At 33.1% G+C, this 15,800-nt stretch overlaps 2 protein-coding genes across 2 annotated transcripts; one reads left to right on the forward strand and one right to left on the reverse strand.

The window, feature by feature from the left end:
• Positions 1-3,693: 3,693 nt before the first annotated feature.
• LOC107931370 (receptor-like protein EIX2) lies at positions 3,694-6,932 on the reverse strand. The gene is made up of 2 exons (XM_016863248.2): positions 4,001-6,932; positions 3,694-3,909 (listed from the first exon to the last, which is right to left on the reverse strand). Exon 1 carries the CDS (start codon positions 6,930-6,932, stop codon positions 4,005-4,007), a length of 2,928 nt encoding a protein of 975 aa, XP_016718737.2. The 3' UTR covers positions 3,694-3,909; positions 4,001-4,004.
• Positions 6,933-8,627: 1,695 nt separating this feature from the next.
• On the forward strand, positions 8,628-11,142 carry LOC107931360 (pentatricopeptide repeat-containing protein At4g02750). Its single transcript, XM_016863242.2, has 2 exons — positions 8,628-10,693; positions 10,851-11,142. Exon 1 carries the CDS (start codon positions 8,693-8,695, stop codon positions 10,673-10,675), a length of 1,983 nt encoding a protein of 660 aa, XP_016718731.1. The 5' UTR covers positions 8,628-8,692; the 3' UTR covers positions 10,676-10,693; positions 10,851-11,142.
• The last annotated feature ends 4,658 nt before the right edge of the window (positions 11,143-15,800 follow it).

Here is a 15,800-nt window from a genome sequence, read left to right on the forward strand (position 1 = left end):
CTCTGCCTTTGTCTGACAAAACTGCTAAAACTGCATGAGAAAGTAGCCAATAATATGATATAACGATATATTTTAAAATAAATATACATAAAAATCATCATGCCACCTTGGAAAATTAAACTTAAATGATTGTACTTATCATTTTAAGACTTATCATCTAAGACATCAACTTAATTCAGACAACACTGTATAAATATCTATCATTTTAATTAAATTTTGAGTTTCGGAAAATTAGATTATAACATTCTTATAATCTAAGACATCAACTTAATTCAGACAACACTTAGTAGAAAATATACACCAAAAAATAACTTCATCCTATTAGAGGTGTTACTTTTTTTTGTTGCCCTGGACAATTTAAAACCCAAGCTTTATTTTTCTTTGCATTTTAGCTTCTGTTATGAAAGGGAGAAAGAGAAACAGAAGAAAAATAAAGAAATTAAAGGAAAAAAATTTAAAAGAAAGGGAAGTTAAAAGAAAATAAAACAAGAATTAAATTTTTAAAGATCAATGACCAAAACGTAAATTAAACCACATATTAGAATTACTTGATCCTACAAACAAATTAAAATTATATATCAATACAAGATACATTCAGGCATTCGAAATGATACATTTTATTGTCAAAATCTAACAGTAAATGGTTAAAACCCTAAATAGACCAAAGATTTAAAACTAAAATTAAGAGAGAAGAAGGAAGGTACCTTTAGGAAGATGAAGATAAATAAAGTCACTTCCGAGCAGATTCCAATCGTGACACTGTGGAATGCGAACGTCTTTAGCGACCGAAAATCCTAAAAACAGTTTTGAATTCACTGAATTATACAAGACAATGACTTTGAAATAAACAAAAAATTAATATCTAAAAATAATAACCCAAACCCTAACACCCAAAAAAATGGAAATTAAACTGGTTCAAGCTTACCCAAAAAACAAAATCTCCTCTACTCTGTCTTCGTCTAACTGTTATGATGAAACCGAAACAGATGCTCCCAATAAGTAAACCGAAAAAATGAAGAATCGAAGAAACCAATGCTAGTTATGCAGGTTCGACAATGTGAATGAGTGCAATTAGGGATTTGGCAGAGATTTCGAAGGGGAGTTAGGGATTTGGAAGGGAATTAGGGGCTGGGTGCGGGAAAGGGTTCAGATCAACTGTGATTTGGAAGAAAACGACGACGTGCTAAACAATTATTATGTTCCTGAAATGAAACGGCGACGTTAAGAAAAAAATATTAACACATTTTTGCGGCGTTTTTGCTAAAAATGCCACTACAGTTTTCCATTTGCGGCTATTCTGAGAAAAAGCGCCACTAATAACTTAAAATACGTTAAGCAAACGACGTCGTTTACGTACACTTTTTTATACATATTTTGCGGCGTTTGTAGAACAACGCCGCTATTGAATACCTTTTGCGGCGTTTTAGATAAAAATGCCACAATAAACAAATTCCTGTAACCAAACGACGCCATTTTGTATAACTTTTAAGACATTGTTGCGGCGTTTTTGGTTCAAACGCCACAATTGTTAAAATTTTTAAAATTTTTAATAGTTTTATAAAATTATAATTTGATACATTAATATGACATTATTTTTAATTGTTAAATTTTCTAAACTTTTCATATGACATTATTTAATTGTTCAATTTTAAAATTTAATATAATGATGGAAGACAATTCTTCCCTCTACTATTAACAAATAATTTAATTTCAGTATCTTAAAATTTTAATAATTCTACTAATTATTTTTAAATTAGTTTTTTTTAAAGTACGAAGATTAAATTCTAATGAATTAAAGTAAAAAAATTAACTTTTCTTTTTCATATATAAAAGAGAAGTCAATTTATAATTTAAAAAGAGAGGATAAAACCTTAAACCCTAAATCCAAGATCCTAAGCAGTCGAATACCCTGAAACCTTAAAACCCATAAACCATATAAAATGTAAATTATAATACCCTAAACCCTAACACATAAACTCTAATCCCTAAATCCAAAACCTTCACGGTATTAACTAAACTCTAAACCTTAAAACCCTCAACCAGAAGCCTTAAACCTTAAACCATAAATATACACCCTAAACCCGAAATATGATATTACAAGAGACAAAAGACATTAAAAAGGAATCGTAAACACTAAATCTCAAACCCCAAACCCTAAACCCTAATCCCAGTCCCAGTCCCAAACCCTAAACCATACACAAAACTCAAAATTCTAATTTGAAACCCCAAACCTCTAACCCCTAACCCAAATTTTAAATCCTAAACCATTTAATATATATAAAGTTTATCTATTATCTCTTAAATAATTTAAACTATAATCATAATTTTAATATATTAAAATTAATATTATCTCTTTTACAATTATATAAGAAATTATTTAATATATAAATTAAAAAATACTAATTAATCTAAATCCTAAACCTCTAACCTATATCTTTTAAACCCTAAATTAAAAAATAACTAATCTAAACCCTAAACCCTAACCTAACCCTTAATCCTTAAACCCTATAAATCCCTAACTTTTAACCCCTAATCCCTAACCTCTAATCCCTAAACCTTAAATCACAACCCTTAAACCATAATCCCTAAATCCATACTCCCTAAACCTTACACTATTAACTCCTAAATCGGCCTTAAATCTTAAATTAATCATATACCCTAAATCAAAAACCCTAAACTATAGTGATAATTAATTCAATATTTTAAAATTAATACTATCTCTTTTACGATTATATAAGAAATTATTTAATATATAAATTAAAAAACAATCAGTAATGTACCCAAAAAATTTTAAAATTGTTTTAAATAATAGTATTTTAATTTTTCCATTTTTAACAAATATTTTTCTATATTTTTTATTTCAAATTATTTCTACGTGTCATTATTTCAAATTTATCCATTTTTAACAGATATTCAATTAAAAATAAATTGAATTTTAATTAATATAAATAAACCAATTAAATAGTAAATAGATAGATAAAATGTTTTTGCGGCGCATTTTCAAAAACGCCGCTATAGCCCCGAGCATTAGCGGCGCTTTTTTAAAAATACCGTTAAATCCCCGAGCATTAGCGGCACTTCTTGGAGAACGCCGCTATAGCCCCAAGCATTAGTGGTGCTTTTTCAAAACCGCCGCTAAATCCCCAAGCATTAGCGGCGCTTTTTCAAAAACACCTCTAAAGCTCTGAGCATTAGCAGCGCTTTTTCAAAAACGCCACTAAAGCCCCGAAAGGTCAGAAAACGATGTCGTTGGGCTTAAGTTTTTTGCAGCGTTTTTCTAATGTTCAATTTTATCGGCGCTTTACTAAAAGTGCCGCTAATGCTCGATCTTTAGTGGCGTTTTACGTAAAGTGCCGCTAATGCTCGATTTTTAGCAGTGTTTTTCGTCCAAACGCTGCTAAAAAATGCTGCTAAAGTCTGTTTTGCTGTAGTGGTTATTTTTATAATTTGATGTGTCAAACATATTATCACATGTGCAATGCTAAGTTAGTTTGTTATTTTCACATATTACTCACCAAAAATTAATTAATAGATTTAACGACTGTGTTTGCATTGAGATTAAAAATTTGAAATTAAAAAAATATAGTCACTAAGAATAATCCAATTGGTGAACATGGACTAAATCTATAACTATGCACATAGTACAGGACTAATGACATAATTTAACCAAATAGATTTAACTGTAACATTGGATAAGAATTAAAATTGATCAAATTAAAATATGGAGTCTAATAGCATAATTTGACCTAAAAGATACATTAGTTTTGAACAAGAAGAAAGTCTTTTGATCATGTGATATATTATACAACCAGTTTGTTGAGTTGGCAAAGATCAAATACTTAACTTCTATGGTTACCTTAGATTTCTGACATCATCAGTCTTCATTGAAAGTCAAGACATGCCATGACCCTGAAATGAGTAGTATAAGAACAGTGAGAACTATATTGTTAATTCATAATATAGTTTGTCTGTCAGATATTGTGTAGTCACATGCACTTACAGAGTTAATGATTTTCCACATTTGTTTGAGAACCGAAAAGTGTATAAATGGACCTCCATCGCTTATCAAACACCAATGGACCAAACACACTCCAAAAGCTGATAACAAATCCGACTACTAACCCGAACCAGAACCGGTCTGTTTCATTTTCATTGTCGTTTCCACCTCCACGCCCAACACCGTGAATTGTACCATTTTCAGGACACATATTAGGAACTGGCAATCCACAGAGTTGATTGCCTTCGTAACACGATGAATCGAAGCTTTGTAACTGAGTGCTCGAAGGGATTACTCCGGACAAATTGTTGAAAGACAAGTTCAAGTGGCTCAAAAATGTCAGATACGACATGCTTTCAGGTATTGAACCAGAAAACTTGTTTACCGAGAAGTCAATAGATTCCAGTGATCTCAACTCACCAATTCTGTCAGGAATTGTTCCAGACAAAAGATTATGAGACAAATTCAATGTCTTCAATTCGAATAAGCTTGTTACTTCCACAGGGATCTCTCCTGATAATTTGTTGTTAGACAAATCTATGCTTCTTACCAAGTTAAGGTTTGTGCCATACTCTAGCATTTGACCTTTCATCACAATTGTTGCAACAAAAGTGCCTGCACCAATCACATAAGATATAGCAGTTCCCATCGAGCCATTAAAGTTTGCCATTGCTCGAAACTTACTTACACATCTTGGTATACTTCCAATGATATTGTTATCGGCAAGGTCCAAGACTTGGAGAGAACCAATAGTACAGAGCTCATCCGGTATGTACCCAGAAAACTTGTTCGAACGAAGGCTCAAGACTACCAGCTTTCGAAGGCTATCGCCTATCCATCGAGGGATGCTCCCATGCAATTCATTCTCACCAGCATCAAGTAGGATTAAATCTGTGCAGTTGTTCAATGACAATGGAATTTCTCCAGACAGGTGGTTTTTCTGAAGATGCAAAGATACAATGGACTGTAGAGTTCCCATTGAGCTTGGAATGCTTCCATTAAGTCTGTTGTTACTTAATTTTATGACCTGTAAATTCTGCCAATTCAGCCAACAATCTGGAATCCCCCCAAATAGAACATTTCCACCAAGATTAAGAATTACTGTTCCCATGGTCTCCTTCAACTTATAACATAAAAGAGGTGAAAGAGATCCTGAGAAATTATTATTTGACATGTCTATAAAAAACACATTGGGAGAAATTTGAGCTAAAGGGCCACTCAAAAGATTAAAGCTAAGGTCAATCACTGAATCAACCGACATAGTCCAAGGTATACCAGGAATCTGCCCATGGATTTGGTTGTGTGAGAGATTCAAATATTGGAATGGGGAGGAGAAATTCCATAACCAACTAGGAAGGCTATCAGAAATCCTTGAGCCAGAGATATCTAGATACCTTAGATGTTTTTGTGAATGAAGCCACAAAGGAAACATTGAACCTACATTCCAAGACCTCAATCCTAGGAGTTCAATTTCGAAAGGAGGAATCCAATCAGGACTGACTCTTAAAACAAAAGAGTTCTTAGAAGCCTGAAAAACTTTCAATTTCGGAAGATTGCCGATGTAAGTTTTCGAAACAACACCCTCCAACAAATTAGTAGAAATATCAAGGATTTCCAAATTTGTAAGTTTTCCAATGGAACTGGGAAGCTGCCCTTTCAATTGATTCTGATCAAGTTCTAAGACTCTCAAGGAAGAAAGCTCTCCAATGGAGATTGGAATGGGACCAGAGACAGAGTTTCCAGACAAATGTAGTTCCTTCAAACTTTTGAAGTTCCTAAGTTGATTGGTTAACTGACCAGACAGATGACACCCACTTAAATCCAATTTATCTAATTGATTAGAGACACATCCAGACAAAACTGTTAAAATGGTTGATACATCTTGATTCAAGTTAAGCTCTGAGAAAACGATTGACTTTAGGTTACAAAGATTTCCCATTGTTATTGGAATCGGTCCTTCAAGTTCATTATCTGAGAGGTCAAGGTCAATGGCAGAAGTCATGTTTCCCATGGCACTTGAAAGTTTACCTCGGAATTTGTTAGAGCCAAGATTGAGAAACTGGAGAGAATCAAGACTATACAACGACTCAGGTATCGACGAATTAAAAAGGTTATTAGAAAGATCAAGGTGTCTAAGGGAAGTCATATTTACAAGGCCATGAAATATGGATCCTCCCAAACTATTCTCAATATCATTTAAAGAAAGGTCAAGAATTGCAAGAGATGATAGATTAATATGTGTGGGTGGAGGAACTTGTGGAAGCTTACAACCTGACAAATATAAATTTTTCAAGAAAGGAAGTGTGTTCAGTACTTGCAACCAATTGGAAGCCTGTGCAAGGTCGACAGCACTCAAATCAAGGTGTTCTATCAAGGAAAGACCAGACAACCATTGGAGATCGGTAGCATAGAGATTATCTCCAATATCTGCTCTAAGATTAAGGTACTCCAAACTCGAGAGATTTCCAAGTTGATTAGGGACCAAGCCTCCGAATCCAGCTTTGGAGAGGTCAAGGTGTCTCAAACTCTCAATACAACCTATGAAGTCGGGAATGGGAATACCTCCAAACCCATTCTGGCTTAAATTCAAATAACTCAAATGCGTTAAGTTAAGCAAAGAAGGGTTTATCTTACCTCTTAGCTTAGACCTCTCCGTGGCTTCATTTTCAGCATCACTGCCATAATCATCCAGAAGAGGTCGAGGATTTGCAAGATGGAGCTCAAGCACATGGGCCGTCACATTGTCACAAACAACCCCATCCCACTGACAGCAATCTCCATGACCATGATGAAGAGACCAAGAGCTCAATCGGTTTGCACCATCTGTGACATCATGTTTGAACATGAAAAGGGCTTGCCTCTCACTCTCAATGCAACCTTCATTAATATTAACGGTTGCTAGACTGAGAAACAAAAGCACTAAAAGAACACTCATTGATATTTCAGTTGTTAAAACAATTAATGAAGAAACCAAACTATGAAAGGCAACGTTTATAGAGTTCCTATTTATAGTATCATAACTAACAGTAATGTTTTTAACCATTAATCAAGCTAGCCAATTACGTTCAATATTCATCTTAAAACTTGGTAGCTTATATGGAATGTGACAGCGAAAATGACAATGGGTTTGAAGTGCTAAAAGCAAAAGACTAGAAGAGTATGGTTTTATATATATTGTAATCACACCATTTTTCTCAACATTTTGGCTTCAAAGTCAAATGCATGCAATTCTTACCCATTTTTTAGTGGACGGGATAGACACGCCCAAAGCTTTAGACTTGATCGAAGAGTAACTGATGACTGTTCCAAATCCAAACTTTGTGTTTTTTGGTTGGAAAGATTTGTTTTACTTCGGACTGCTTTTTCCACACTCATTAGCCTCCCTTTTCTGATCAATTCCGTGATTGTCGTTTCTGTAGAACGTTGATCGGTGACTAATTACCAATGGATTGTATTTGGCTGAGTTTTGATGTAAATATTAAATTAAAAGAAATGATTTGGATTGAAAATTGATGGACACCTAACCAAAGACTAATATAGGCAGGGGAAGTGAGAAAAAATTTTGAGAGTTGGAATTAAGTTATAAATTTTAATAAGAGTTGAAATAAAATTTTAATTTTTTATTGTTTAATATTTTTATAAATTTTTAAATGATTAAATTAAAATATTATTATTTTTAAGAGTAAAGTGTAATTTTATTATTATTAATTTATAATTTTTTACATTTTAAAAGGTAAAAATGTACAATTTTTCAATTTTAGAAAGTCAAAGTCTTGGTTGCTCCCCTCCCGCTCTCCTTGAATATAAGACCTAACCTTGTAATATCAATGATACAAGTTGAGTTAAGCTTCAATTGTTATTTACTTCTTTACTTTAAAATTATACTTAAAAATAGTAGATTATTTTTAAAATATTAAAAATATTTAACTATATTTAAAAATATTTTATTTTATAAATTAATAATTATTATAAGAATTTGAAATATTAAGATATTGAAATAAAATTATTATGAACATTTTAAATATACTTGTTAAAATGTCTAGCATCATGTTGATTGAGTCTTAATTTGATTGGTATGGGCATTATTGCTAATACAAGAAAACGTAAGTTCGAGAATATTGAAACATATTATCCTCCTATTTATAGATTGAAGGACTATGGGTAGTTCTATATGACAAAAAGAATAGATGTGATTAGAACTTATAATAAAATTGATAAAAAAAATCACAGTATCATCTTTAAAATGAAACTTATAAAATACTTTCAAACTTACAAAATACTATCAAAATTGATATTTTTGTACAATAACAAAATTAGAAAGGAATGAACTAGGGACCTATTCTTTGCCCTTCTACATCCTTTATTTTTTGAACACAAGATAAAAGATCTCATATTGGAGCCTGAATTTTTTTTTTGTTAAGTTAATCCCTTAACTTGAAAATTGTTCCCACGTTAGAGCTTGAATTAGGCAATTATTTTAACATTGGTGCATGAAATTTTTTTGTCCAAATTAATCTTTGAACTCGGTAATTATTCCCATATGGAGGCTTTAACTTTTATTCATTAAACTTTTTTTTTAAAGAAATATCATGAACTAGGAACAATTGCTAAGTTGGTATCCCAAATAGTGCAATAACCCAAACTCAATTAAAAACTGGTGGACACGTATGAGGTTCCACGTGAAGTTGAGCACACATGATCGTCAAACCACCTAACAATTGCTCGCTCATCAATTTTTCTTTACCTTTTTCTCACACTCTGGATCTGGGCATGTTATTTTCTAAACTAAACCGAAGTTTTCCAACAAGACTCAGTAGACACTTCTCTCTTTCAGCCCCAACATTCTTAAAAGACAATCAGACATCCATAGGAATCTCAAGTATTAAACCCCACAATTACAGAATTTCCGTTTTCATGAAAAATGGGCTTATCCAAGAAGCCCAGAATCTGTTTGACAAAATGCCTCAGAAGAACGTTGTTACGTGGAATACCATGATTCGCGGGTACTTTCTGAACGGGTTTTTCAGTAAAGCCATTGCTATGTTCCAGGAGACGCCAGAACGCGATATTTTTACGTGCAACATAGTGATTTCAGGGCTCATGCATGGCCATGATGTGCAAGGTGCAAGGCAGGTTTTCGAAGGGATGGTTTGTAGAGATGTGGTGACATGGAATGCTATGATTGGAGGGTATTTTATAAATGGAATATTGGATAAAGGGTTGAAGATTTTTGAGGAGATGCCCGTGAAAGATGTTATATCGTGGAACTTGGTCATTGAAGGGCTTGTGAAATGTGGAAAGCTTGACTTGGCTGAAGAGTATTTTAAAAGAATGAGTTATAGAGATGTTGCTTCATGGACTGTTATGATTTCAGGGTTTGCAAAAGCTGGAAGGATGGCTGATGCTTGTAAATACTTTGAAGAGATGCCAGTGAAGGATGTTCGTGCGTGGAATGTAATCTTAGAGGGTTATATAGGGATTGAGTGTGTTGACTTAGCAGAAAGTATTTTTCATGAAATGCCTGGGAAGGATTTGGATTCCTGGAAATTGTTAATAAATGGGTTGGTTAGATGTAGAAGATTAGTAAATGCTTTGGGTTATTTCATGAAAATGCCCACAAAATGTTGTAAAACATTGAACTCAATCTTGTTGGGGTTGATAAGAAATGGACATGTCAAGGAAGGTCATGCATTTTTGGAGAAACAACCGTATAACAATGTTGTTTCATGGACGAATGTTGTTGTTGGATACTTTGGAATAGGTGAGGTTAGGAGTGCGGTTAAAGTTTTCGAATCGATGCCAATTCGAGATGTGACCATGTGGAATGTGATGATATGTGGACTAGGAGAAACTAATTTTGGTGAAGAAGGATCTAAGTTTTTCATCAGAATGAAGGAATCGGGTTTTCACCCTGATGAAGCTACATTTACTAGCATTCTCACCATCTGTTCGAATTTGCCAAGCTTAGACCTCGGAAATCAGATTCATGCAGAGGTAGTTAAATCAGGTTTAAATCATTTCACCGCCATTTCAAATGCATTGGTCACTATGTATGAAAGATGTGGCAACATGCACTCTGCTTTGCTCGAGTTCGTTTCCATGCAGAGACATGACGTTATTTCTTGGAATTCTATAATATGCGGATTCGCTCACCATGGAAATGCTGAAAAAGCTCTCGAGATGTTTGAACGAATGAGATTAACTGATGTTAAGCCTAACCACATAACTTTCATCGGTGTATTATCTGCCTGCAGCCATGCTGGTCTGATTGACAAAGGTAAATACTACTTTGATTATATGAAAAGTAAATGCTCTCTTCAGCCAACAACAGAGCATTATACTTGTATTGTGGATCTGTTGGGAAGATTCGGACTCATAGATGAGGCAATGAGTTTTCTTAATCAAATGAGAGCCGATGGTATCGAAGTTCCGGCTAGTGTTTGGGGAGCTTTGCTTGGAGCCTGCAGAATCCATAATAACATGGAGTTGGGGGTGATAGCTGCTGAGAGAGTTTTGGAAAAGGAACCTCGTAACTCAGGCATATACTTAATATTAGCTGAAATGTATCTTTCTTGTGGACGGAGAGATGAGGCCGAGAGCATTCGAGCTCGCATGGAGGAGAAGGGGGTGAGGAAGCAACAGGGCCGTAGTTGGGTTGAGGTAAACAATAGCAGCTAAGAGAACTTGATCATATTGGTGAGCAACTCGAGTTTAGCATTATGATATTTCAATCCTAAATCCAAACGAAGTTAAATCCATTTCAAATATTTTAACAGGTTTAAAAGTTTTGTAAATCAAAGTTTTCTTTATTCCAACGAGTGATTTCACCATTAAAATCTCTTTATCTTTGCAGTGACCCTATTTATTCTCAAACCAGTGGAGTATTTTCTATCTTTTTCCACGCATTTTAGCTTTCAGTGAAAAATCATGAAAGCTTCTAAGGCAAATCCCAAAGGTCACATTTGTTTAAATCAGCCTCATCAATGGTGATAGCATAGAATTTGGAACTGAGAACGTTTGGTAAAGATATCAAGTTATTAATTCTTCGGCTATGGGGTGGAATTGTAATCCTAGGGATAATTACATTTGTTCATCTTCCTTGATAAGACTTGAAATGTTTTTCATTAGAAACCCTTAATTCAACGATAAAAACCTCAATGAAATCGCTCTATAAAAAAATTGATTTCTTAGTAATTGAAGAAAATAATGAAAACCCAAAACTACGAAGTAAATTCAAAGCTCAAAATGGAAGCAAGAAAGTGGCTCAAGGAAGAGAAAATGAAAAGAAATAATGATTAGAAAAGCTTCGACTGTTAAAAATGGAAGGGGTTTTTTTTTAATACAAGAATAGTAAACTATTTATTTTATTTTATTTTTATTTTGATGACCCAACCATTAATATTTTTGTTTTAGTTATACATTTTTTTAAAAAGTTAAATATTTTAGTTACTTTTCCATTAGCTACCTAAGATAAGTTTAACATGGGCTTTATTTTATTGGCCTAATGATAAATTTAACATTTCAATATTTGCATATTCTATAAAAATATAATTGTTGAAAATACCCTCAAATTTATGGATTTTTGGATTTGAACTATTAATCATTTCTTTATTGACACTCTCAACATTACGATTTTTTAAAAATCAACTCAATTTTAACAGTAAATGCGAGTTGACCGTCAGTCAAACTACAAGTCAACGAAGTAGTTTATGTGGCGTGCCACATAAGCACGAAGTTATAGATGACGTCATCTATAAAAAATTGTTTAACAATTTCTTTTTTTTTCATTTTGTTTCCATTTTTTTGGTTCTTCTCCTCTTTCTCTCTTCCCCTCTAGCTACTATTACAGTAAAAGAAAAACACAATGACCCACCACTATTTTCATCATAGCCCAAAACTGAATTTCATTCTTTCAATTACCCATTGCAATTACATTAAAAATCAAAGCAAACTCATTTCTAAATGAAACATTTAATCCATAAAAAAAAATACTTATAATCAAAGAAAAATACAAGTTCACCCCCAAATGAAAATGCTAAAAAAGAAAATAAAAAACCTAGAAACAAACATTAGAAACACATGCATTTTAAAACCATAAGAACACGAAATAGAAAAAGAAATACTAATTATTGTTGTAATCCATTTCTTTAGCTTCCCTTTCAAAACTGAACCAAACCAAACCAACCCTTCTTTTCCTTCTTTCTTTTTTTTTTGTAAAAAAAGATAATTGTAGGTTGCTCCTTGAGACCCTCAATTCCTCAGAGCTGTCGAAGAAGCTGTACAAAGAAATGGTGTGGTTCTATAATATCTCGTTATTCAATGACGCCGGAAACAATGATTTCGGGGTCAAAACTCTTATATGTGAAGTGTATTATTTAATTAATGCTTATAGAGTTATATGAGGGCCATATTAAAATATGGTTAAGAAATTATAATGTTTAGATAGTTAATTAAGTAAAAAGGATTAAATCGTAAAAGTGGTAAAAGTTAGTTGTTCTTAGTAAATTGAGTTTTATAGCTATAGAAACTTAGTTGGAGGCCTTAAATGGCAATTAAACCATTGCTAGTTATGTTGGACGGCTAGGGGTATGCATATTTGATGTTTTATAAGTTTAATTAAAGGGAATTTTGGTAATTTAATAAAAATAATGAAAGAAACAAAAAGATGATAAAACTATCATCTTCTTCAATTGTTCTCTTCCACCACTGAAACACCATGTTAGTGCAAGGTTAGGGTTCGGCCAAGCTTTGGTTGCATGCATGTGATTAATTTTTGTAACGTTCTTTGTAATTTTTATGTTTTTGAGATCGTTACAACTAGGTCTAGTTAACTCGTACATCCGTTTTTAAAACTGTCAAATATTTTAAATGGTGCCATTGATGAAACCTTATTGTTTTGGGTGTTATTTGATGGAGTGGAAATTTTAGCTGGTAATTTGAATTAGTCTATTAAGTAATTTTGTTAGTTTTTTATTAAAAGATTAAATTAGGTAAATATTAGAATTCATGGGAAAATATTTTTAATTTAGAATATATTTGGGCTGGAAATAAGAGGATAAATATTCGGCTAGCATGAATAAATGGAAAATTTTTCTAAAATTGGAGATTTTAAGTTTAGGGACTAAATTGTGAAAAATGTAAAATTTTAAGGAAAATGTGTAGTTAATGAAAAGTTAACAGTCATATGTATTGAATTGAATGTGAATTTAATAGATTATATTTAATATATAGATCAAGATTTGAATAAAAAAAGGCAATAACCGAGGAAAAGGAAAAATTGCGAAGTAGTCCCTGTGTTTAAATCTGGAGTGTTTTAGAGGTAAGTTCATTGTTATTTGCTATTTAATGTGTTTAAATTCTAATTTATATGGTTACTATCTTGTTAGTTGATCTTTTTGAATGTACATGTGAGTATAATTGTTAGGAATGTAAGTATTATATATATACATGAGGTTGAGGAGTAGTTATTAGTAGTGTTTCTTGGATATGAAATGAATTGTATGGGACTGTAATGAGTTCTAGTATGAATATGGAAATGTGAAGTGCTTTCATTGCACTTTGGTGCCCTTGTGAACACTTTGGTGTTCATGTTTGCACATTTGTGCCCTTAAATGCACTCTGGTGCCCTTGATAGCACATTTGTGCCCTTGAATGCACTCCGATGCCCTTGATAGTACATTCGTTCCCTTGATAGCATATTTGTGCCCCTGATTGCACACTTGTGCTCCTGATTGCACTTTGGTACCCCTGTTTTTGCATCTATGATGCCCTTGAAAATGAATGAAGTTCGAGTATTTGAACCGGATAATGCTAAACTTGAATAAATGATATGAAGAATTACATGGAATGGACATATTCAAGTTGTGATAAGTTCTTGAAAACTTATAGACAAAGTAATTGAGAATTTTAGTTAACATGTTATAACATTTAGGTTATTCCTTACTAAAAACAAGTCAAGTAGAATGTACACTATGATCTTACTAAGTTATTTAAGCTTAACGATTTTTCTCATGTTATTTTATAGTTAATGGCTGCAAACGGCTCAAAGAATCAACATCAAAGCACACACTATCCATTTACTCTTGGTATCTTTTGTATCTCTTTTTGGGTTGTGGCATTAATATAGGTTTTGTTGAAAGAAAGTTAACAATAGAAGTTTGGAAGATATAAAAAGTTATTTAGTATTGTGATTATGTTATGTGATGTTGAATGGTAAACTTTATTAGTATGAATAGAAGAAAATAGTATGGTTGGTTATGAATGTTGATTGAAGTGTGTTAATGGATAAATGTTTGGTGTATTGTTGGGTTATAATTGAGGTACCTATGAATGGTACATTAGTTTGAAGTCTAGGTTACTAATTTTGATATGTTTAAAGTGTAGGATTATGTTTGTTTTGGTCATTGAATGGTTAGTGTTTTATGTGTACCTTGTTGGGCAAGTTTTGGCTTGATTTTAGCTTGTTTAAGGAGTCAATTTGGTAGCACACGGCTTGGGCCACGGGATATCATACTACCGTGTGCCACACACAGTCACCCCACACGGCCGTGTGTGATCTTTTAGTTTTAGTACAGGTTTCACATGGTCTGAGACACAGGCTGAGACACGACTGTATGTCTCAAGTCAGTGAGTTACACAGTCTATGACATAGCCTGGGACACGACCGTGTGTTCCTACTTCGAATGTTCACATGGTCTGATTTGTGTCACACGACCTAGCCACATGGCCTTGTGACCCATGTTTTCCAAATTTTCAAGTTTTCTCAAAAACTTTGATACAATTTGATCCCTTAATACTTTTAATCTAATTTTTAGGGCCCTGTAAATATGCAATAAAGCCCATATGAATAATTATTCTATAAGTAGTTATGTTTGTATTTTAAATGAAGATTTGTTTTGATTCAAGTTAAATTGTTCCGTTTGATTCTGTAACACTCTGATTCTTAATCTGGCGACGAAGACAGGATATGGGTGTTACATTTAGTGGTATCAGAGCTATGGTTTAATTGATTCTAGGATTAACGTAGCATGTATATTGTTTAGTATATACATGCCACATATACCCTGTGATAGTGTGATACTTTTGATTCACTCTAATATTGTATTTTCTTATAGATTCAAGATGTCGATTGAGTCGAACCGGGTCGTAGTTAACAAAGCTGAAAGTAAAGTTCAAGTTCTAAATCTTGAAGCAAGTAATCGTGCATCAGTTTCATAGTCCTTTGGTGATGAGATGAGAAATGTGTTTTTCGAGATAATGAACCAATGGTTCAATGAATTTAAGCAAACAAATCATGTAACTCCGTAACTTTTACCCCCTACTGTGCCTCCTTCGGCACCCCTATACCTTCAAAATTATGTACCTGTGATAGTTACCCGATTATCTTTGGACAAAGTTCATAAATATGGAGCTGAAGAATTTAGAGGCAAATTTGATGATGACCCAACAAAAGTTGAGTACTAGTTAGTGAATACGAAAAGAGTTTTTGTGGAATTGATGTGCACTCCTGAAGATTTTTTGAGATGTAATGTGTCGTTCCTGAAAGATGAAGCATACTCATGGTGGGACACTTTGAGCACAATGACATCAAGTGGTCGTATTAATTGGGTTTTCTTCCAAATTGAATTCAAGAAAAAGTATGTTAGCTGATTGTTTCTTAACAAGAAAAAGAAAGAATTCCTTAAACTAAAACAAGGAAATCAATCTGCAGCTGAGTATGAACAGAAATTTATGTAATTAAGCAAGTATGCCAGTAATATAGTGTCAAATGAGGAAAAAATATGTATTAGATTTGGAGACGAGT

This window comes from Gossypium hirsutum, chromosome D10, assembly GCF_007990345.1.
Source record: "Gossypium hirsutum isolate 1008001.06 chromosome D10, Gossypium_hirsutum_v2.1, whole genome shotgun sequence".
NCBI lineage: Eukaryota > Viridiplantae > Streptophyta > Magnoliopsida > Malvales > Malvaceae > Gossypium > Gossypium hirsutum.